This window comes from Medicago truncatula, chromosome 3 (assembly GCF_003473485.1).
Source record: "Medicago truncatula cultivar Jemalong A17 chromosome 3, MtrunA17r5.0-ANR, whole genome shotgun sequence".
Taxonomy (NCBI): Eukaryota; Viridiplantae; Streptophyta; class Magnoliopsida; order Fabales; family Fabaceae; genus Medicago; species Medicago truncatula.
This window is the reverse complement of record NC_053044.1, coordinates 45,357,529-45,380,067: the sequence shown is the minus strand read 5'-3', so window position 1 is coordinate 45,380,067 and position 22,539 is coordinate 45,357,529. Positions and strand designations below refer to the sequence as shown.

Sequence of the window (22,539 nt, the reverse complement as noted above, 5' to 3'; positions counted from 1 at the left end):
AAAACTGACAAATTTGATAGCAAACTGAGCTTACCAAAAGATGAAGCATATGACCTATTTATATTCATTTAGTGGATGCTGGTGCTGGGTATCGATGTATTGTTATTTTTGAACTTGACTAAAAAATGGTGGTAGACCAATTCCATAACCTCTCATTTGTTATCTCTGATTTTGGGAGAATTATTCATAAAACAAACTTTTACCGAAGAAACTCGTTGGTGGAGTTATCTTGTAGGCAACCTAATGCAGTGACTCATAGTTTGACTAGAGCAACTATATAAACAGCAAAATCTCAAATTTTATGCATTGTAGTATATTATTTTCCATTTTCCATACAATTAAGAAAGAAATCTGCCCTCCTTGGGTTATTTAGATGAACCTCCTAACGTGGGTTATTTAGCATGTGTTTGGAAGAGCATTCCAAACACATTCCACAACGCACTGGTATACTCAGACTCGTACTCATTCATTTTTTCACAATCACTCAATTTCATAATTGTGTGGAATATGGGTTGAGCACTGCTAAATTGTGTGGCAAGAATGAAACGTGTGGTGATTTAAAACAAACGGAAATCATGGCGACGTGATGTTGAAATTCAATGACTCATGGCCATATCATCTTGTGTGTTTCGTTTTTTGGGTTTTTGAACAAGGAGCATTAACCTTTTGGGTTTGGGAGTAAAGGATCAATGTGTTAATCCAGCAAAACCTTTTACTATGAGAACTTTTTAATTTACTTTACGAGTTCGGTTTATTTCCTATATATTTGCCAACCACAACAAACGTAGCAGTATTATCTGGCGTTAGCACAGTCAATAACCAGACAATACACTAATTCCAAAACAAAAGAAGAAAAGGCAGAGACTATACACACAGCAAAACATAGGACTCACGACATAGTAAACCGCATTGCAACTTAAGAAAAGTTCATGTAGGGTAGAAGAACAATGTGAACAACTGCTATAGTGCGAAGTGATAAAAGGCACAACATACATTAATTTCGATTTATTGGTAAAAAAATAAAATAAAATCAAAAACAATCAAATTTGAAGTTTGAAGCCTTCATGCCACAAGCAGCATCCTCAATATATTACATAATACTCTACAAATTGAAAAGCCACGTCGAACTGCAATCTCACGGAATAAATCAAGTAATAACCAACACTAATCTGATCATTGAATATGAAGGCTATGATTAGCTAGTCATTGCTCATAGCATTATCATAACAGATCGATAATAACCTTCAGTGACTTCTCTAATATTTCATGTCCCACAAACACAATTCCCCAAATAAATCAGCTCTACAAACACAACACTAACAACTAGGAACACGGGAATCAAAAGTCATTCCACAATATGAGGTATGTTTTCAAGAGTAGCCAGAAAAAAATTATTGGAAAGGAAAAGAATAACATTGTACTTAAAAAGCTACCACCACTGTGGAATCCAGAATAGATCACACATCAGACCAATACTGTATCTTAATTGGGAAAGCAAATATGCCAACATTTTAAATTGACTACAATCTAACAATTATATTTTTATCAATAATTAGAAAGTTACAGACATGGAATGCAAGCGGGCAACAATTTAAAAATAATAATAATAAAAACATAAATGAAGGAAATTTTTTTGGTAAGTTGGTTTTGGGACAAACCAAGTACTATTATTGAAACATTACTTGTATGATTAGCCACAATTAATAGTCATCTAACAACTTAGGAAAACATAAACAATATTACATATCTAAAATGCTCACTGCAAACATGTATGGAAAAAGCATGTGTCTTACTCCCAGATATTCGCAAGAGCAGTAAAACACCTTCAAGAAACAAACTTGTACCGAACAAAACAATTCAGAGAAATTTATATCAAATAAAATTAGACAATCTTCTAGAACAAATGCGCAGTCTGAATCTCTAGCGAGCGCGCCTAGCAAACGAATTTCAAAAGGTTCAACTTGTTCCTAACGAAAGCAATTGTAATTCTCTACTGCAAGGCTGGTCACTTGCCTCTCACAAACACAACCTCCCCAATACGCGCGATTCCTACATAGAATTTTCGTTTTACGATTAAGCACGAGTACCATTCAAATTGAAGCTTTAATTCAGCACCCACTGACTATTAATAACAGAGCGTGAGCGGATCGAAATGACAACATTAATCACCTGTAGAATGCATAATTCAACGCTTGCCACGATGCCCGCCACCTGACCTCCCAGGGTTGCGAGCGAATTGGAACCGTAAATTGACCGAGTTGCGGTCAAGCTCATCAAATTTGTAACCTGCAAAATTAAGGTTCATTGTTTTACGATGAAAAACTAACCACATCTGGACAGCCAAAGAGGGTGGCAGCAGGCAGATGTTGTAAGACGTGTACTATACTTTACCTCAGCTTAAAACATAATAAACCTGATATACATCTGCTAACGTTCAAATCCAATATCCAACATAGGGGAACATGTGATACCTTCACTTAATGTGAAAGGGATTAAATTTGCTGGTTAAGAGAAGGAAGAGGAAGAAGGGTGAGCAACCTTCAGTGAGTCTCCGTTCCCCATTGTTGGACTGTCTCTGCTTTTGGGTATTTGGCAAAACAAAGAATACTTGAAGAATATATCCTACTATAGTTTAAGTATCTATGCAGCATTAAAACATAACTTGACATGAAAGGCTGATTACGCTGCTAATAGTTGGAAACGTGATAGTCCAAAACAAAGAAGGCTTAATTGGTCGGGAAAGCCACATGTTTTGTGCAGCAAACAAGCGCAGATGAATAGCTCAAACCAGGAAGCGAGCACCCTCCATAATATGGAAATATCAAAAAATGGATGGCATTCATAATTGGGATAGATGAGAAAATGATATAATATGGGTGTTAGCTTTATCAATGAGCGTGACAACGTTGGGATATATAAGAAATATATTCACACGGTTAAACATGGAGCTTTTTCTTAGTTTATCGCGAACACTACCAAGTAGTACTCCCCACTCTTATCTGGATGCTTGCTATCCTTGCCATAAATTTTCAAAAAAGAAAAGAAATATCCTTGCCATAATTTCTTTATATCGTTTCCACTATACACTCTCGAGCCATACAGTCAGTTTTATCACTTATCTAAGAGCAGTTCCACACTATTGATGCACTGCCATGAGAGGAAGATTCATCATAAATTACCTAAACACGAACTGTTATTACCAACTCCACGTACAGGACATAGCAGGAAAAAATATTCTATTCTCTAAAATCAGCACATGAAGGGAATAAAGAAATTGAACACACTGCCTTAGAAAAATGTATGAGGTTGTCATTACAAGGATAAAAGAAAAGGAAATATTACCATGCAATGCATCCATGGCAGTTGCTGCATGAGCCGGACTTACAAAATCAACAAAACAAAGTAACAGTGGATCACCCCCAGGCTGCAGATAATCCCAGTCAAAAATCCACCGATGCAAATAATATAATTTTTATTCTTTTTAATTAAATTTACCTGTCTTGATTCCTTGCTGACAAGTCTAACTTCTTTGTAGCCAACAAAAGGACGAAAAATATCTATACAGTGTGTTAAGGCCTTAAGAAAGAGGAATCGGCAATGAAAAACAATAGACTAAGGGTAACCAGATGAAAGGATACGGGCTACTTCACGTCTTGTACAGTTGGAAGGTAAACCCTCCACAAATAGTGTATTGGTAGCACCAGGTGGAAGTGAATGGTCAGGCCTTCCACCACTTAATTCCAGGATTTGGTCTTTTACATTTGTTCTTCGGTCAACTCCCCCCATACTTGTGACATGAGAATCATCAATAGAATGACTGGGAACTCCCCCATCAATGGTTCTAGTAGACTGTCCCGAACCATGAGATGAAATCTGCAGCAACATATACAATAAGTTAACCTAAAACATATAGGCTTGTTTAGATGCCATATTCATCATGTGCCTTGTGACGAATCTAGATTAAACAGGTGTTCAATCCAGTTGCATAATTTATCCCATCACATGCTCAGAGTGAATGGATGGAAATTCAGAAAAGGGAAGATTTTAAAATCTCACACACACAATGTAATAATTATAATAGGACAGAGTAATCCCACATTTTTTTCTAAAATCTTCTTTAAAGAAAGGGCTTTTCAATTTTTACCGTGAGACCTCGAAATCTCCGAGAGAGAACTTTGGAGCTAAAACATTACTTAATGGAAATAATTTGAGCATGAGTCTAAGAATTAAAAATGCACTTGATCAATTTTGTATCTTCTCTGTATTTGTATACATAGCAAAAGCAAGATAAAAAAAAAAAAAAAAAAAAGATCTTAGTGGCCTAAAAAAATCAACATGCCGAATAGGGCCATGGAAAACAAGAACAGATAATTGGTCATTTAAGGACAAGAAAAATAATTAATACCGCATTACGGAGGTAACGCTCATAGGATGCATCGAGTGATTCGGTATCTCTAATTACTTGGAGCCTTCCTCTATCATCGTCATGGGGAAAGTAATTTGCCAAGTTATGAACGCCCGAGACATCTTCAAAATTAAGCAACATTGAAATTAATGAGAAGAGAAAGACTGGAGAATGGAATCATTTGCATGATGAATGTAAATTAATTAATTGAGATATAAGCCTAAAGATACCATAATTTTGAATTTGAAACTGTATGATTTGGCTGTTCATTCATTGTTGAATTATATATCTCCGAATGAAAGATTTGCCAAAATGTTAGACAGATCTAGGCTTAAGGATGTATATGAGGGTAAGTTTGAAAAATAAACAAGGAAAAAACCATTTAGAGTCTTAGAATTTGTGGTTGGGCCTAACACAAACCATAAAACTGGTTTGTGAGGTGAGGATTGCCCCCACTTATAAACACATGTTCATGTCATCTCTTTTCCAATGTGGGACTCTTTAACATAGAGAAAAACTCTTCACAAATCAGCTGAGGGGCGTCAACACTGCTATCGCCCTGCAGTCTATTTCTAGTTTTAAGTCCACCAAATTCTCATGCCTTTATTCTCGTAAATCAGTTATGATAACTGGCAATTTTAGTTGCTTTTCAATGTATGAGATGTGATGAATGATTCCTGGTAGCATTATGTTAGACAATGTTTTCAACGGTGAAAAATAATAGGCTTAAATGCACTTTTGGGCCTTCTAACGTTGCAAAAGTTGCGATCTTAGCCCCTCAACAAAAAAAATTGCACTTTTGGCCCCCCTAACTTTATAAAATGTTGCAAAACCCAAAAAAAAAATTATCAATTTTGGCCCTCTATCTTTAAAAAAATTGCACTTTTGCAAAGTTAGGGTATAGTTAGATATAGATACCCTAAAAGCTTGTTTTTGCTAACATTAACGTGGTTACCAAAGAGTAATCCCAAGGTTAGCCTGATACCAACTATATTACTTTCAATCTAATTGATTGCAACATTAGTAAAGTTGAGAATCAGCTTGTGACTGGTGTTCAACAGCTTCCCAACTCTTCAACTGGTTCAAATCCATTATCACATGCATCAAATTTGTAATCTTAAGAACAGTTTGATTGTTAATGCATCAACACAGATCAATAAAAATGGTTTCACAATTAACCCAAATATATTAATCAAATACTCGTACATGGTTTTCGTTTCTTGAAAATAATAAACAAAAAAATAAAGAAAGCATTTTCAGTATTCAATAAACCACTAGATTGCTCACATCAAATCTTATTTGTTTATTTAATAGCCATGAATCATGTAAAGTTTACTCCAAAGAAACACAAGTCCACCACTGCTTTAGATAGAATATCAGAACTGTTGCATTTTTCCTACTTACTAATTACTATCAATTAATAATATTAATACTTATAGACCATACCACCTTTTATAGAAAATGGCATAGAGCAATGAAGTACGTATCATACAGATGTCAGATTAATATATTTATTCAATTGCATTCTATGGTTAAATTGCAAATGATAAATCAGATAGAGCTTAGAAGCTGTGAAAAGACAGAAACAAAGATGCCAGGGCTGTTGTTGAATTGAGAAAATAGTGAAAAATATGATTGTAATTTGCAATGACTTCAAGTCAATGATTTTATTCAACAAGTAAAAACTATTAATTGGAAGAGAAAAAAACACATCATTAAATTAAGCATCCAAAAAATAGCTAGCACAATAAAAGGCATACAGATGAATTTCCACTATCAAAAAATAAGGATCCGGATTCTCTAACTTTGTGGCGCCAAAGATACCCTAACTTTCAGCTCATATAAACCTCCAGATTGATCTTATGCTTCATGTTGTGCCATCTGGCTTTACCTTTTAATTTTTAAAAAATTAAAAAAAAAAAAAAGAAAAAAGAAATATGACCCACAAACTCCATCTTCTTACTCCGCCATACAACTGCCATTAGAGAACCGTTATCGACTAAATAAACCCCATTGAACAAGCTATTTTCACCACCATATTAATCTCTTCAGCGTCATTTTTAATTTACAAGCAACATCGCAATTGATGTTAGCTGTAAAATTCAAACCAGCGTATGCATTACATAGTTCCACGAATTAAACAATTATATTCTAATTCTAATTCTAATCTTTTACATTTTAAAGTTGCAATTTACAAAATTAACATGTACATGACAACATAGTCATATGTTGTTCTGTGGTGCCTCTCTCTTGTACAACACAAATATTTTTCAGCGAGAAATTTAAAACTCTAAAAATTTGTGACTTGTTGTGATGTAACCACAAAGCTCATGATCTTAAATGGTTGGAGTCTACAGACACGGTGCATAAAAATTTGTATTAGTCGAGACAAGACGTCGGCGGTAGTCGAGAATGACAGTTGATGCTCAGAGTTAATCATGGAGGTTTGGTTTTACCTAGGGCAGTGGCGTGGCAGAGGAGTCAAGAGAGAAGCGTGTCTTTTTGCTTTTGTTGTCTGAGAGAGAGAGAGAATTACATGTGGCATAAGATCCATGTGATGGCTTATAAGAGTTGAAAGTTAAGGTAACTTTGACGCCAGAATCCCAATCCCAAACATAGGTACTTCTTAAAACAGACATAAACAAATAATTTTCATTGAAGTGTATAAACCCAAAACTTTAGTTTGACAATTGCATTTTCATTTTAGTCAACTGTATTTACTTGTTGCATGCCTTATTTATATTAATACACAATCTAAACATGATAATGATAGCGTATCAAATTTAAAACAAGTAAACACTAAACAGCACAAAGATTAAAACATTAACACAGATCAAGAATTCTTAAAACATTGTACAAAACAACTAACATCCATAATACAAATACCTATAACTAGGAAAAACATGAGATTCCCAATACGTATATAAAAGGGAAAACATTGTAAATTATTTTAAAAAAGATAAGATAGTCTTCTTAATCAGATTCAGTAGAAAATCGAAACAGTAAAAATCACGATTGGGAAAGCCCAATGGTTTAGAAATCCCGAAATTGAAAAGGGTAAAATTATGTAAATTTCGATAAGAAAACGTAGCGAATGAAAAATGAATGAATATGGGAAGTAGAAACCCTAAATTGAAAAGAAGAAGAAGTGAAGGGTAAAAATGGAAGAAGAAATTGAATACCGTATTCGGTACGAGGACGTTTGCCGGGGATGGTAGGGGGAGCGTGCTGCTGAGATTCGGCGTATCTCCAGTAAGCGTCAGACATGACGGTGTTGGCGACAGACAGAGTACGATGAGGTGGATTGTGAATACGAATGGTGTGTTTGTTGAAGTCTACACGAGGTGCTTCCTTAACTCAACAGGAACACAACACAACTTTTGTTCGATGTTGTGAACTAACTCCTCCTATCTCGATTTGCAAGTCCGTTTACTTTTTTTCCATTATTTTCTTTTAATTCTTTTTTTCTCTCTAGGGAAATTTGCAAGTCTTTTGACATTTTCACATTTACAAAAGAAAAAGAGAAATGAAATGATATTTGTATAAAATAATAATTTTATGACAATTTTCTTTTTCTTTTTTTCTCTCTATTGATTCCTTATATAATTCCTCCGTCCCAAAATATAAACAACAACTAGTCAATCAAAGTTAATGTCTTTTGGTTTAAAATTTGTACTAAATATTTTAGGACGAAGGAAGTATGGAGGAGTGTCTTGAAATTTATGAATTCTATTTTTTTTTTTAAGTTGGAAAGTGTTCTTTTCGATGCAAAACTTTTAGTTCTTTAACTTGTGTCTTATGGTACTGATTAGTTAGACCCTTCTTTTTATGATCACAAAAGAATTTATTATTTTTAAAAGACTATGCGAATATATTTATAAACCACATAAGCTCCTTTAGCACGAGAGAAAACTTAGAAGTTCAATGATTACAAAATACAGACTATGTTGCAATAAGTAACCAAAACCTAAAAATTACAAAAGGATTACGTAACGGCTTGTAAAGACAATAAATGGTCTCACTTCCAAGTAGAGTAATCAAAATCGAATAAAATACAATAAAGTTTTAACCATTAAAGGGTTTGGAGTTTAACATTTTATGCTAATAAAATAAGTTGTTCAGTCTTGTTGTGAAAAATCTTTCCTTACGTTCCTTCCAAGTTATATAAAGCACCGAAATTCAAATGATGTTAAAAGTCATACGAGAATTCTTTGAAAACTCACCTAACCTCTCAAATCAAATAGAATGATTTAGAAGATTTCCACAAAAAGCTGTTGAAATCCCTAACCAATCATCAATCAATAACCACAGTCGACTATATGACGCACATTTAAAAAATAAAATTGGTCCATGTCCTCCACAAAGCAACATTCTGCTGAACAAAAGTCTCATCGTTTCCTAAAAATCGCAAAAGAACATTAATTGTGTATGATTTATCCAATATTTAAAATCTTTTTTTTTTTTAATTTCAAATTTATAATACAACCTTTTTTCTACAACCTTTTTTTTCAGGAAACATATATAATACAACCTTTTTTTTTTTAGAAAACATATATAATGCTTATTCTCAAGTTAACGTCACCCTTCATGACCGAAGAAGAGACATTAAAAATTTCATAACGAATCGAGTGGTTGGGATCCAAAATCAGAGTCTTGATGAATTTAAAAGATTAACAAAACAAAGCAACATAACATGAACTTGGGATGAGACTTTGTCACTTTTGAGAAAAATAGTTTGTGTTGTTATATCAATGGTAGAGATGATCAAACATATGAATATCCATGTATTTGTTTCATCTTTGTTTAAATAATTAAAATTACGAATCAACAATACCACGTCAGTCATTTACCACTCTCACACACTATCACGTTGATAAATATGAGCCGTTTTTTATTTTGTTATAAAATTTGAGTCTCTTCAGCCAATTGAAGAGTTAAATTAAAATGTTTTAAAATTTCATGATCAAATTGAAAGAATTTAGTTTTAACCTAACTAAAATTGAAATCAACCCTACTTACATGGACAATTTGCAAGATTAAACTTAAAATAAAATATATTTTTCATTATTTTCTTCCATTATCTTTTAAACAAAAAACAATTAAAAATATTCTTTTAAATTTGTAGTCTCTTTCTTTCTCTAACTCTCTCTCTCAATTCTTTTTTGTTCATCTGGGAGCGCCAACAACAACTAGGACAAGGCGAGGGATAAGCCATCATTTCCACTATTCACTTCACGGCTGAGGACAGAACAAGAACGGCAACCGTCGCCGCTGTTGACCTGGTGAGTTTGATTTCATATTTGCCAAGTTTTGGATAGCTATTTATTTGTGTTCTCAACATTTGCTTTCACTATAATAATAATATAGAATTGGGTATGAGAATTGAAAGGATGTCTTACTCTGTCTAGTTAAGTTGTCTCAAGGAACTTATCAAAATAAGATGAAGATGATTTATGGGATTTTCATAAGATATTTTTGTAAGCTTTACTAATAGTACTAACTATGTTATGAGATACGCTTAAAAAAAAACTCTAAAGAAACTCTTCCTCTCTTTAGATGCGGTCCTTATGGGAGATGTAGGGATAATAACATGCAATACTACTTTCCATTGCTGGAGATTTTAAATAAGAATGGTGGAGACGTAGAAAAGGCACTTGCAAGTTTCAGGTCAATTTTTAGCTTAAATTAGTTAAGAGACTGAGCACCAAAATGTTGAGCACTGATTATCATACCAGAGGTCATGTGCCTTTAATTATAGGGATGCTGTGTGTTATAATAGGGATTTGTTTGCCTTCTGACTGGGTTGTTTAATATTTGTTTCCTTTTACGAGTCTAACTCTACTTCATAAACTTTGTTCGACGATTTGAATCGAATGATGAGGTATCCATGATTTTGTTACCCTTTTTTACTTGCTAGCATGTTAGGCTGTAGTTGTCAGTTGTCACCATAACCTGGAATAATGATTTGCATTCACAAAAGTGATGACACGCATAAACACATAGTATAAACATTAAACGCTATCATTTGGACTATCCAAAAATTAAGGCTTTTTATAAGGTGGGTCAATAAGCTCAATCCACTCCAATCCATAAGAGCTGAGTTAGATCCATTTTAATTTGATTGTGTACCGTGTTTCCATTTTCTTCGCAGAAACCCTAAAAAACATCGTCGCATTGGGTTACCATACTACATTGTCCTAGAACTATTCCAATTTGAGCTTCTCTCACATTGGTTGCTTGAAGTTACTGCAGAGTTAGCTTTTTGGATCACACATGGATGCCACACCAGATGCCCAATCTCAATGGGATTTTAGCTGGTTACTCTCTTTTTCTTTCTCTCAATTTTATAATTCTTCAATGAAGTTTTTTTATTATCTTTTTGTTACCCATGCTTTTTAGTCTTAACTTTGTTGAAGTGTAGCAGCGTGTACCAGATGATATCTGTTTCAAATACTAATGGTGTTGATACAGATGTTTTAGAAAACACTCCATGAGTTTCGTTTATGTTAATCACATCATTGATGACAGTGTTTTAGCGAAGGGCACTTTATAAAATTGTGTCATCTCCACGTTAAGTTAAACTTTAACTACAATCAAATCTTATTCTACTTGGGTTATAATACAATGGACTGCTAAAAGTAGTTTTGAATTTCCTTGGGTGCTTGATATTTCCCTATTTTTTTTGTCTTTCAATGCATGACTTCGTTTTGTATCCTACTTGTTCTTGGACTTTGTAACGAAATTTGTTGAATTTAGAACTTTGTAACCGTTTGTTATGGCTGATAGGGAAAATAAAAATCTTAATTTTGTAATTCATCAGTTAAATTTGTAAGGTTAAAGAATTAACATTTTCTTATTATTTTTAAGAATCATGTATATCTAGTAAGCATTAACAATATATGTAATACTGTTATGGGAAGATTTTCATAACCATATAAACATTCACAGCAACAAAAGATTGCTACTTAAAGTGTGTGATTTTGTGTACTGAAATTATTTAGTACTTTCGACAATTGTTATTAATAAAAGCGGAATGACAATTGCAGTGACCTGGTAGTAGATTTTGGATCCGAAGAGAATGCTTCTATTGTGTATGCCACCTTAATGGTTGACAAGGAGGTGAGTGTTTGAAGATACAACTTTCTGATTCTTTAGCAGTAATTTCTCAACTAGTTTTTCATCATTTCTATGTCTTCTGCAGTTGCAACCTGATAAAGTAAAACGACTTACGACGGTTTCTAATGGAAAGCTATCAGTGTGAGTATTTCATCATTTCCCGCAATGCAATAAATGCTATTTTCTTAAGGTTATGCTTTGGAATACATTATTTTGACATGAGTTTGCATCAGAACTTATTTATGTTTGAGTTGATATGTATAAACCTGAGTACTGCATCATGTTTAGTTGAAAACAGTGAATATTTTCTTTAATCAATGTTGGAATGCGGGGCAAACTTTCTGTTACTCCTTGATTTTTGTCCGTCTCTTATCTGAAAAGATTATTATATTGCTGTCATTAGTTAGTTTAGCTTTAAGGGCATATCACTGAATGTGTAATCTTGCTTAATTCTCTCTCTCCTTTTGACATCCTTCTCCTCAGGCACTTTGAGGCAACAGAAGCCAGATTTCTTCGTGCATCGTTCAGTGCTTTTGTAGACGTCCTTACACTAGCAACCAAAACAATTGAAGAATTTGGTCAAGGAATGGAGTTGTGAGATCTGCTTCTCTCTTGACTGTTGCATTATTTGAGTGTGTACTCTTCAGATGTTCAAATGTACTATTACTTTTTGCATGATTACAAGCAAGACGACTTTTTTTGTTTTTTTTTTATACATGATGGATGGTTTAAGCTATAATGTATGTTAGACTTGTCAGTATGGAATGTTTTAGGTGTTTGGCCACTCCACTATGGTTTACCATCTAATTTTAACGATGAATGCTAATTGCTGTCAAAGATGATCGCTGACGGTTATTTTCTAATATTTTTTCAGTGGTACTACTAATATCATCTCAAATTTAGTGTAAAGATACCATCTGCATTAGTTTTGTACTAGCTCAGTAGCACCTTTTTCTCCAATTTCACTTCTTTTTGTTTTGTTGAATTCACATCATCTCTCTTCTCACGTTTTTTCTCTTGTTTTTGGTGATGAAATAATTTTCTTTTTTCTATCAAACATATTCCAAGTTGAGAACTCATTCTTTTTTTTTTTAGGCAAAATAGAAAATATATTAAATAAAAAGAAAAGATACAAAGATTGGGGGACATCAGACCTGACCCAGGAATAACCCAAACGAAAATACAGCATGATAAATCAGCCCAAGTTAAGAACTCTTCGATTTGACTGTACTCTTGTTGTTTCTACATTTGAATGATATTTATTTTATTGTAAAAAAAGATGAAATTGGAGAGAAACATAAGTGAAGTGATTGGATGTATTAACTTATTGTACAAACAATTTTAAAAAACTAATTAATGTTTTCATTTTTTGGTTGGAATTACTTATTGTGAACGGCTATGACAAAAAAGAAAATGTATAAGTGGACAGATTAATTGATGAGAACAAAATATTTTAAATGTAAGATTGATCAACATGAGATGGAGTGAGGATTTTTTATTTTTTATCTGAGTTATGAGAAATGAACTTTATAATTTGAAGTTTGGCCGTTAGGTAAGGATAACATGACTAAGAACTGTTTTATCTATGAATCAACTAGGATTCTTTGGTTTTGGTGAAGCTCATTTATCATCTGAACTTATTTTTGTTTTCATTAGAAATAGAAAAAATCAAAAGAAACAATCGGTGGTGTAATGAAGGTCAGGTTAGAGAGGTGGTAGCGGTGTTCAAAAGCACCGAGATTCCGCCGCTTTGACACCGTTTAAGTTTGGGTTTCACAAATAATAAACCACCCAAACACGCGCGTGGTGATATTCGGGTCCCATAATAATAACAATTAATTAGTTTTAATAACCTACATACTCAAAAGTAATTATGCCGATAATAGTAAAGTTGATCCCCTTCACCTACCTAACAAATTTGTTACAAGTTCCACACTCAAAAGTTCAACTATTACTGAACAGAGAGCCAGGTAACGCTCTCACGTAACATCACAATTCATAAATTTACAAATTATAATCCTTATTTCATTTGCTTATTACCGAAAACAAACAACTAATCAAAGTTAAGTTTTCACGGCTGAGATCAGATCAAATCGTCACTCTGTCTAGTTTTAACCTTTTTGTTTTTGCAATTACAATACAAAAGCTAAATTATAATTATAAGCGGCTCTGTCTTTATCTAATGAGATATTTTAAATTTTTATTTTATTTTGAGAGAGAGAGAGAGAGAATATTCACATTTCACACAACTCATCTTTGCGATGAATTAATTAAGTGTAGCACGCTAACTCTTGTTCTTATCCTCTTCTTGCAGACTGAGCTTTATGATCGAATTGGTCACTTACGTTATCTCCATCTGAAATATAGAGTCAGTTACCAAATAATTTAATCATGGCGGAATTTATAGTGCCTCGCTTGTACTGCTGCTGTAATTGTAGAAACCATGTTTCACTTCATGATGATATTATTTCCAAGGCTTTTCAGGTAACCCAATTATTTCCATTTTTATTTTGTTAAGGATCATGCTCTACAATGAATTTCAGGCTATTTGCTTGAATTTCAACAACAAACATTTTGTTTTTTCAGTTTCAATTTTTGATATTTACTTGCTAATTTTTGAATTTATCACCTATTATATGTCATTGCTGATTAATTTCTCATGCACTTTAGGTCCAAGTTTGATTTAAAAATAACATGATGTATATATAATAAGTAAAATTCCTAACTTCTAATCAATTGCGAGTTTTCCAGATTATCATATATCAATCGTTTGCGTTTGTGATACACTGAACTAGGCTCATATCTTGCAATCATGCATATCTTGTATTTAGGAATTGGTAGCATATGTTTTATTTGTAAATAGGATTTTTAAGGCAACTATATTTAGAATGAATGCACTGATTGTACAGGCCATACAAGTACAAATGTCAGTTATCACAGCAGCAATTTAGGTTGTCACTGCAGATGCTGTTTGCAATGACCGTCACTGTGATTTTAGATGCTTTTGGTTGAAAAACAGCATTTTAAATGTGCCGGGAAAACAACGACACCATTAAACATATGGGATATATTGGGAAGGTGATTAAGATTTTTGACCTTGTTAGGATATAATGTTAGTTTGTTAGGATATGGGTTATGGAGGAGTTTGTTAATTGATTAGTTTGAGAGTATCGTGTATAAATAGGAGAATCACCAAGGATACAAAGGAGATATTTATATTTGCAAACAATTTAGTAAAGAATAATGTTAAAGTGTACGAGTTAAAACCTCGTGTTATCCCCGCGAATGAGTTATAACTTGCATAGCCATCAGATTTCCTTCAAATTACCATTTTATCCAAAACACCAAACTTATTTCATAATATTACGTCATCACCTCTTTCGTGTTGTAACTCATCCCTAGTATTAACTCATGCCATTGTAATTAAAAAACGTACCGTGTATGTGAAACTTGTTGTAGCAACAAAAGGTCAACTACCACAAACAAATGACCGAGCTTAATTGGTTAATGAGCACAACCAATGATGAATCTTTTGCAAGAATCTGAATTTGACTTCTGGGTGGAACAATTCTTGACCAGACTTTATTTAGCTCGCAGCCAAACTCCGGATTACTAGCGCCCCTCTCCCCCAAGAACCGAAGGGTTAACACAAAAAAAAAAAACTACTACTGTAAACCTGTCCCTCTATATAAACTATAGTATTCAAGACCAATCTGTAGCACATCCCTCGTATTTAACCCCTAATCGAATATGCAGTCTGTTTTCAATCAGATCTACCTCATTTGAAATTGCAATTGAAGGCACTGAGTGAGATATATTGTGCATTAAATAACATGTTCGTGCAATTGCAGTCATATAGCAATACTCTTTAGTAAATTAAGCAATGACTCTGTTATAAAAGGGGGAAATATTGGGGAAGAGTTTTCTCTCATTCTTTCCTGTTTTATCAGTAAAAGTAATTTTTGTATTGCGTACAATTTTTAGGTTCATAACAGACCTTTAGCATTTCTTTTTTTGTTTTGTTTGTTTCTTAAATAGAAAATGGTTTTTGACATAACAGCCAAATATCACAAAGATTGGCAGTATTTCAATCGATACAGAATGTTTGATAGGCATAAACATTCCAAATGGATCATTGTTTTCTCCGACTAAATTCTTCTTTTGATGTTACTCTTGATACTTGCATTCTAGTTTTATGATTTTGTCTCATACAACAGCTTGCCTTGATCATTTACTGATATTGTTTTCATTAATTTTGTAACCAGGGAAGAAATGGCCGAGCCTTTCTGTTTTCCCATGCAATGAATGTTGTCACTGGGCCAAAAGAAGACAGGCATCTCTTGACTGGCCTCCACACTGTTGCTGATGTTTACTGCGGTGATTGTCGTGAAGTGCTGGGTTGGAAGTACGAAAGAGCGTATGAGGCATCCCAGAAGTACAAGGAAGGAAAATTCATTCTTGAAAAGTCAAAAATTGTTATGGAGAACTGGTAGCATTCCCTTCTGCAGCTTTGTTCCCCAATCCATTCATTTTATTTATGATGTAGATTTATTCATGCTTTGGGATGTGCACAATGTACAGGAAGTACTCATCTTTACCTATTTTGGATTTGTCATTGCTTATCCAATTTCATTATATTCCTCATGTTGTGACTAGAAGTGATATTGTAATATAATCTGTTCATTCCTTGTCAATAATATCGTGTATTCATTTTCTGGTCTATGGATTTCAAGGTTGAAATCTTCAAAGAACAATATCTGGTTTAATCCATACCAACTTTTGAATATCTCTTTTGGAAGATGAACCTTGCTGACATGAAAAGTTCTGCTTCAGCTTCACTTATGGATTATGTTGGCAGAGCTTCAATATTTGAAATTTCGGCTTTGGATGCTCCCATTTCCATCATGAATGGTGGGTGATTTAGATGTTTGGTTTTCTGTTCTCAACAAACATAAGCTGCTCGTAAATTACAGCATATTTTTGTAGCAGAAGCCTAGATTGTCAGGTAATTTTTTTTCCCATTTCCTCAGTATATTCGCCGAGTTCTCTTGACCATTTATGAGGTTCCAATCTAGGACTAGAAGATTCAGTTAATTGGAGGGGAACAAAAGTGGAAGAAATTGATTTTGTTTAAGCTAAACTACCCACCCAAATTAGCATCGGGGAGAATCGAACCCGAGACCTTGCGGAAAAAGTTGATTTAATTAAAAAAAATCATTTAGTTTTGACAGAGACAACAGAAGGAAATAGAATAAGGCAAACCCACTTTTGATCTAACTTGACTTGGGTTTAGTTTGAAAGAGGGGAGATAATTTATTTTAAGTATGCATTTTGTTGGTTCACAATGGTCAATGGGTAATTGTAAAAAAAAAAAAAACCTTATAAAATTAATGTTATATCTAATATTAGAATACTGAAGATGTATTAAAAATGTTTTAGACATGTCTTTTTTCCATCTAAATTCTTCCAATTTTTGAGTGGAGTCGCAAATTGAATGAAGAGGGATTTTGCTTCTTTCCCTTTCAATTATTCCAAACCAAATAAGGTGCAAGTCTTACATAGACACATATACAAATGAAAAATAGTTGGGTTCATTAACATAAGGGGAGAAAAATAAATGAGAAAAAAATTTAGTCATGTCATTCAATTATTTTCTCTTTTAATTTTTTCAACTTAGTGTGTGCGTTTAATTATTTTTTATTTGTGTTTGTGACCAAGTAAGTATTTCTCATAAGGATACATTTGGATGGATCGGTTTTCTTAGTATCCAAACCATACAACTTTTACATCTAAGGTAGAACTACTAAACCTTTTGTTGATGTTACAATTCACATACTTTGTCTTGTTTCTACTCGGACAGAAGTCATACACTTCTAAGGTTTGTCTCAAAGTCTCCAACCTTTCAATTCATTCATCGCTCAATTTTTCAAAGAAAACTACATCATCGATAAAAAAAAACATACATCTCGATACTAGTTCTTGAATGTCTTTCAGAAGTACATCCAAATAAAGATATACTTCAAGAACTAATAGCAAGATTAGGAAAATAATTCGCCTGTAGATCACATATACTTTAATTAAGTTGTGACAATATTGAATATCAATAAAATACATTTCACGTATAATTAAGGAAAATATTTGCTTGACCAAAAAAAAAAAAGGTAAATATTTAGGGAGTTTCTACGGTACATCCTTAAATTAAGGTGTATCGGTACACCTGTTTCATAAATTAATAAGCTAACGATCATTTTTATGTAAAAAAGAGCTATTTGTCGACTTTTATATTTTAGAAAATATTATTTCATAAGAAAAAATATCATTTCATTTTTATAAGAATCATACTAATTATTTTACATTTTATTGAAAAAATAATAAATATTCACTATTATAAGTAATAAAAAAATTAAAAAAAGAGTTGAATTTTGCTTCGCCAACATTTTTGAGAAATAAAATATTGTTATTATAACTGTAAATGATAGAAAATATTTTTTCCTAAAAAAATATAACTCATTAAACTATTAAATTAAATATAGGTGTAGCGGTACACTCAAATTTTTCGAGTGTACCATAGAAATTGCCAAATATTTATTGTTACCGGAGATGACGTGAAAGCGCAAGAATCCTAGTTGGCAGCATGTAACACCTTCCAAATAATAACCAAATACTCTTCTGGTCAGCTATCAAATATCATATTTTATGCATTCTAGACGTGCTAATAGTCCAAAGTGGAGAATGATCAGTGCACAAAGATTTTTTTTTTAATTACTGCAGTCAAAACTCAATTCCGTATTTCTTATGAAAATAATTCTAACAGAATTTTTTTTCTTAACTGACTTTTGAAGATTTATTGTAGACAAGTGCTTAGACTGTTAATTTGGGAATTGGGATGACATGCAATCCCATCATCATATGATAAAGTTATACGATTGCTTATGATCAAATATACTATATTTTATGACGCAACATCGTGAATTGCTCAACATCCATTAAAACTTCACAAGCATCTTTCATAGAGTTAATTCATTTCGGGGAAAAAATGTACGTAATAATTACACTTTTTTTTTTATGGATGGCAGAGATTATACCCAACAAGATAATTTATGTAAAGCATCTAGGTACGTAGCCCATTCATTCTTGTGCCTTGACTTAAAAATGTTGCCATATGTAGCCAAACAAATTGCTTAGAGTCGATTCCAATGGTGCACATTTCTTAACATGATTCCGCTAGAAAAAATGAATGATCACCTGCTTACACATAAATGGTCCCGCATCTACATGAATAATTACTCTTTCTGTCCTTAACGTTAGAGCTTGTCTAGTACGTAGAAACCCTAATGTACGTAAATTTAAAAAGGTCATGATTGGAGAGAAGCTATAGGTTAAAAAATTTGTCCTCTAGGTTTTCATATCCAATGTCTAAACTCTACATACATCAATTCTCTCCATGCGATTTGGTCATAAGGAATGAGAATTTTTCCTTTGGTAGATGAGTCCGAACCCTACTAATAGATGACTCGTTTTTCGAGAATTTATTCAAGATCTATACTAGTGCCGCGGAAATCCAAATGAATAATATCAAGTACACATTCTTCTACCAAAAATACACTATATATTTATTTCAATTGACATGCATGGTGGGTGCATTGTGAAGTGTGGATGTGTGTGTTTGTAGAAGCTTGATTAAATTATAGATATGTGCATATGCTTAACACGTTACAACAAGGTAGAAGCATCAATCCTAAATTGATATTTAAACAAGCTGTATGTATATAATATGTGATCTATTTATTTTTAAAATAAATATAATTACGATAAGTATATCTCTACGAAGATGAATTGCAGTGGTGGATATCATTCTTGCACGGTTACCAATAGGAATGTTTGTAGGACCCCTACCCCACTGCAATAGAAGGAGACTAGAGTCAAGCACCAGCTTCTTTGGCTTTTAATATAAGAAAAGGAAAAATAATTGAAGCCCATCATGTGGAGGAATATACAAAGTGAAATAATAAATCTTAAAAAAAATAGAGGAAATTTAATGAAACTCAACAACAAAATGGCAATATAGTGAGGTCATGAAAGACATGGGAACCCATCTGAGAGAAAAATTCGGTACATATTTAAACCCAAATCGAGATGAAACCTTTTTAACAGCTAGTAAAAAAAAATCACTATTTTTTGTTTAACTTTTATTCTCATGTTTTCATTATATAACAAAATCATTCATTAAATTTTTAATGTAATCGATTTCACCATATATTTACTTTTAAAACAAATATTGGTTACAAGGCTAAAGCAAAGAAAACATCAAACAAAAAGAAAAAGATTACAATGTTAGAAAGTTCTTGTTGCATAAGCTGCAAGGATGTCTCTAAACCTAAGGGAGAAAAAGCATGAATCAAGTGGTCAAGGTCAAACGAAGCAACAAGCTTAGGCGTGTAATCAACATATTGATTGCCTTCAAAAAAAATATCAATACGATCCTGAAAAGTCTATCCTCTCTCAACATATCTTTGATGTATTGATCAACGCAACATAGTTATGGAACTTGTTTTGGAGAGCTTTGATAAGATAGATACAGAGGAAGAATTGGTGTAGCAAACCGAGTCGTTGAAACTCATATACTTCTGCAAGAGTTAAACCTCGTGGTGGATGGCATAAAGTCCAGCTTGAAGAATGTCTTCTGAGTTCAAAAGAAAAATGGAAAACCAGCATGCCCCACGCACGAAGAGTTGCAGGTGTTGTCGCCATATCCAGCTCGAATTAGGTTATTAAAACAAATTCCATCAGTGTTGATGATGGTAATGAGAAATTAAAAAAAAATCCAGATGAGGTGTCTTTCGTCCCTGTTGTTTTAATAGGAAATTCAAAAGAATTATCTCCTCCATGGTGCGAACAACCAAGATGAGACGGTAACTAGGCATGGTTTTATGACCAAGGTAAGAATTATGAGTCCTCCAGGCTCACCAAGTTTTCGCAGCGAAGAGATTATTGTAGAGGCCAAAAATGCCATCTTTGATCCTCTTAATGCAGTATTGAGTTGAGAAAAAAAACCGCATGTGAAAATCCAAGGTTTAACCGAAAGTTTTCACATTGAATGAAATATAGGATTCAACGGAGGAAGGATTCATCCTAAATACTACAATGAGTGCATAAAGTAGACGCATACACGTTACGACGGTGGAACATGGATAAAGTGGGTATCAAGTTATGAATGAGATGATAATAAATCTCTTCTAGTTTAGCCAAATATCCTAGGATCGAATGCAATATTGGGAATGCAATAATGTTACATTACTTAAGGGAGAGATTTGTCGCTCTTTGCCGTCATATTTGACTCAAAAGATTAATCTATGCAGTTGCACGTAAATGATATTCGATTTACAAAGTTAAAAAGAAATTCATCCATATTTTTTTTTCAACCAACATAAGTTAGGTCTCGGTAATAAGAACGAAAAAGATGATGAGCTTCAATTTTCTAAAGTTGTCATGTATCATCAACCATATTTTAGATATTATTTTCCGCCATAAAACTAACTTTTGTATTATTTAAGGAGTGTTCTTGCCATAAGTTGGTTCTAAATTAATATATTATACTACAATTTTTTTTAAAGCTTTTATATTATTACTATTGTTACATTAATTTGTGTTACTGCTGCAATGAACCTAGTTTAGTTAGGTGAACATTAATTAATGAAAGGGTCGTGGATCGTACTTACTGAATAAGTTATGTATATTACTGTCACGTTAACAGATCCCAGTTTGGTTGCTTTATGAAAACTGAATGGATGGATGGAAGAAGAGAAGAGAGAAGGACCATGGCGGCACTGTTATAGGATCTGACACTTCTGATAAGTTAGTAAGCAAAGCAAAAAGAAAGGAATGCATAGGGAGACCACTTTCGCTGTAAAGGATTTGACACCCATCATTCCATCTCCACTTACTTGTCCCAACACTACTATATAACCTAAAAAAATAATTTAGTATTATAAAACTATATACTATCAAAAAATACTTATATTTAATATATGTGTAGATCAATAAAAGCATGGATTAACTCAAGATATGACTACATGTGCTAAAGTATCAACGATCTTATTCACTTGTATATTTATTTAATATGTTATAGTCAGGGGCAGATGTATTAAGAGGCTATATGATGCTAAAGCCCCACATCTATCTTCCCTAACTTGTTTTAGTGTTATGTTAATGAGTACTCTAGAACACTAATTAAGCAACTAAAAATGAGAAGAAAAGACAAAATTAACATTAAAAAACACTTTTTTAAGTTTCAAAAAGTAAAATACACATTTTTCAAAAATACATTTCATTTTATAATTCCTTAACTAATATCCCGATGCATTAGTAACATTTCCTTTTTTTTTATTATTATAATTAGGATAATAGTTATTTTGGTCCTTGAATGTGTAACGAGTAATCACAATAGTCTTACAATGTACTAAAATTTCACAAGTCTTTGATTTTGCACTTTGTTAATCAAAATAGCTCTAAAGTGACAACAAATAAATATATTAAAAGACTAATATGACAATATTTACAAATTATTTTAATATTAGAGACTATTTTAACTAGCAACATGCACAATCTAAGACTTTTTTAAAATTTTGATACATCGAAGGACTATTATAGTTATTCCTTACACAATCAGGGACCAAAATAATTAGTACCCTTATAAATAAAACACAATATGTTAAGAATAAGACCAACAAGTCAAAACTTGTACAAAATATGTGAAAACAAATAAGTGCAACACATTTGCTATTATTTATAAGCTTTTGAAGTTAGCTTTGTTTTTGTCGGAATCAAATGCAAGTGTTAGCAATTTAGCCAAATTTTAATCCCACATGCACCAAATGTCCGGATCCGCCCTAGCTGTAGTGGTGAATGTTTAATTGCAAGTTAGGTCGCAAGAGGCTTAAAATTACCGTGATTTCAGAAATTATAGCATAACGGAATCTCCACCAGACATCCAAACATATGCCTAATAATTTTGTCAA

The 22,539-nt window shown here is 32.9% G+C and overlaps 3 protein-coding genes across 6 annotated transcripts; 2 read left to right on the top strand and 1 right to left on the bottom strand.

Moving 5' to 3' along the window:
• Positions 1-1,628: 1,628 nt before the first annotated feature.
• LOC11444223 (RNA-binding protein 2-like) lies at positions 1,629-7,843 on the bottom strand. 2 transcript variants are annotated; one of them, XM_003602239.4, is made up of 7 exons: positions 7,588-7,838; positions 4,406-4,527; positions 3,639-3,873; positions 3,496-3,557; positions 3,343-3,424; positions 2,170-2,286; positions 1,629-2,049 (listed from the first exon to the last, which is right to left on the bottom strand). In XM_003602239.4, the coding sequence occupies exons 1-6, from the start codon at positions 7,670-7,672 to the stop codon at positions 2,186-2,188; spliced, it is 687 nt and encodes a 228-aa protein (XP_003602287.2). In that variant the 5' UTR covers positions 7,673-7,838; the 3' UTR covers positions 1,629-2,049; positions 2,170-2,185. The 2 variants fall into 2 exon arrangements, with proteins under 2 accessions (XP_003602287.2, XP_024635727.1); XM_024779959.2 differs by lacking the exons at positions 1,629-2,049; positions 2,170-2,286 and having other exon boundaries at positions 3,027-3,424; positions 7,588-7,843.
• A 1,686-nt stretch (positions 7,844-9,529) lies between these two features.
• LOC11437336 (uncharacterized) lies at positions 9,530-12,384 on the top strand. Of its 3 annotated transcripts, none has more exons than XM_003602238.4 (5): positions 9,530-9,687; positions 10,557-10,722; positions 11,452-11,524; positions 11,607-11,662; positions 12,005-12,384. In XM_003602238.4, the coding sequence occupies exons 2-5, from the start codon at positions 10,679-10,681 to the stop codon at positions 12,117-12,119; spliced, it is 288 nt and encodes a 95-aa protein (XP_003602286.1). In that variant the 5' UTR covers positions 9,530-9,687; positions 10,557-10,678; the 3' UTR covers positions 12,120-12,384. The 3 variants fall into 3 exon arrangements, with proteins under 3 accessions (XP_003602286.1, XP_024633850.1, XP_039687609.1); XM_024778082.2 differs by having other exon boundaries at positions 9,536-9,687; positions 10,658-10,722; XM_039831675.1 differs by lacking the exon at positions 9,530-9,687 and adding an exon at positions 10,423-10,463.
• Positions 12,385-13,722: 1,338 nt separating this feature from the next.
• LOC11414354 (protein yippee-like At4g27745) lies at positions 13,723-16,243 on the top strand. Its single transcript, XM_024778000.2, has 2 exons — positions 13,723-14,005; positions 15,787-16,243. Exons 1-2 carry the CDS (start codon positions 13,913-13,915, stop codon positions 16,012-16,014), a joined length of 321 nt encoding a protein of 106 aa, XP_024633768.1. The 5' UTR covers positions 13,723-13,912; the 3' UTR covers positions 16,015-16,243.
• Positions 16,244-22,539: the final 6,296 nt, after the last annotated feature.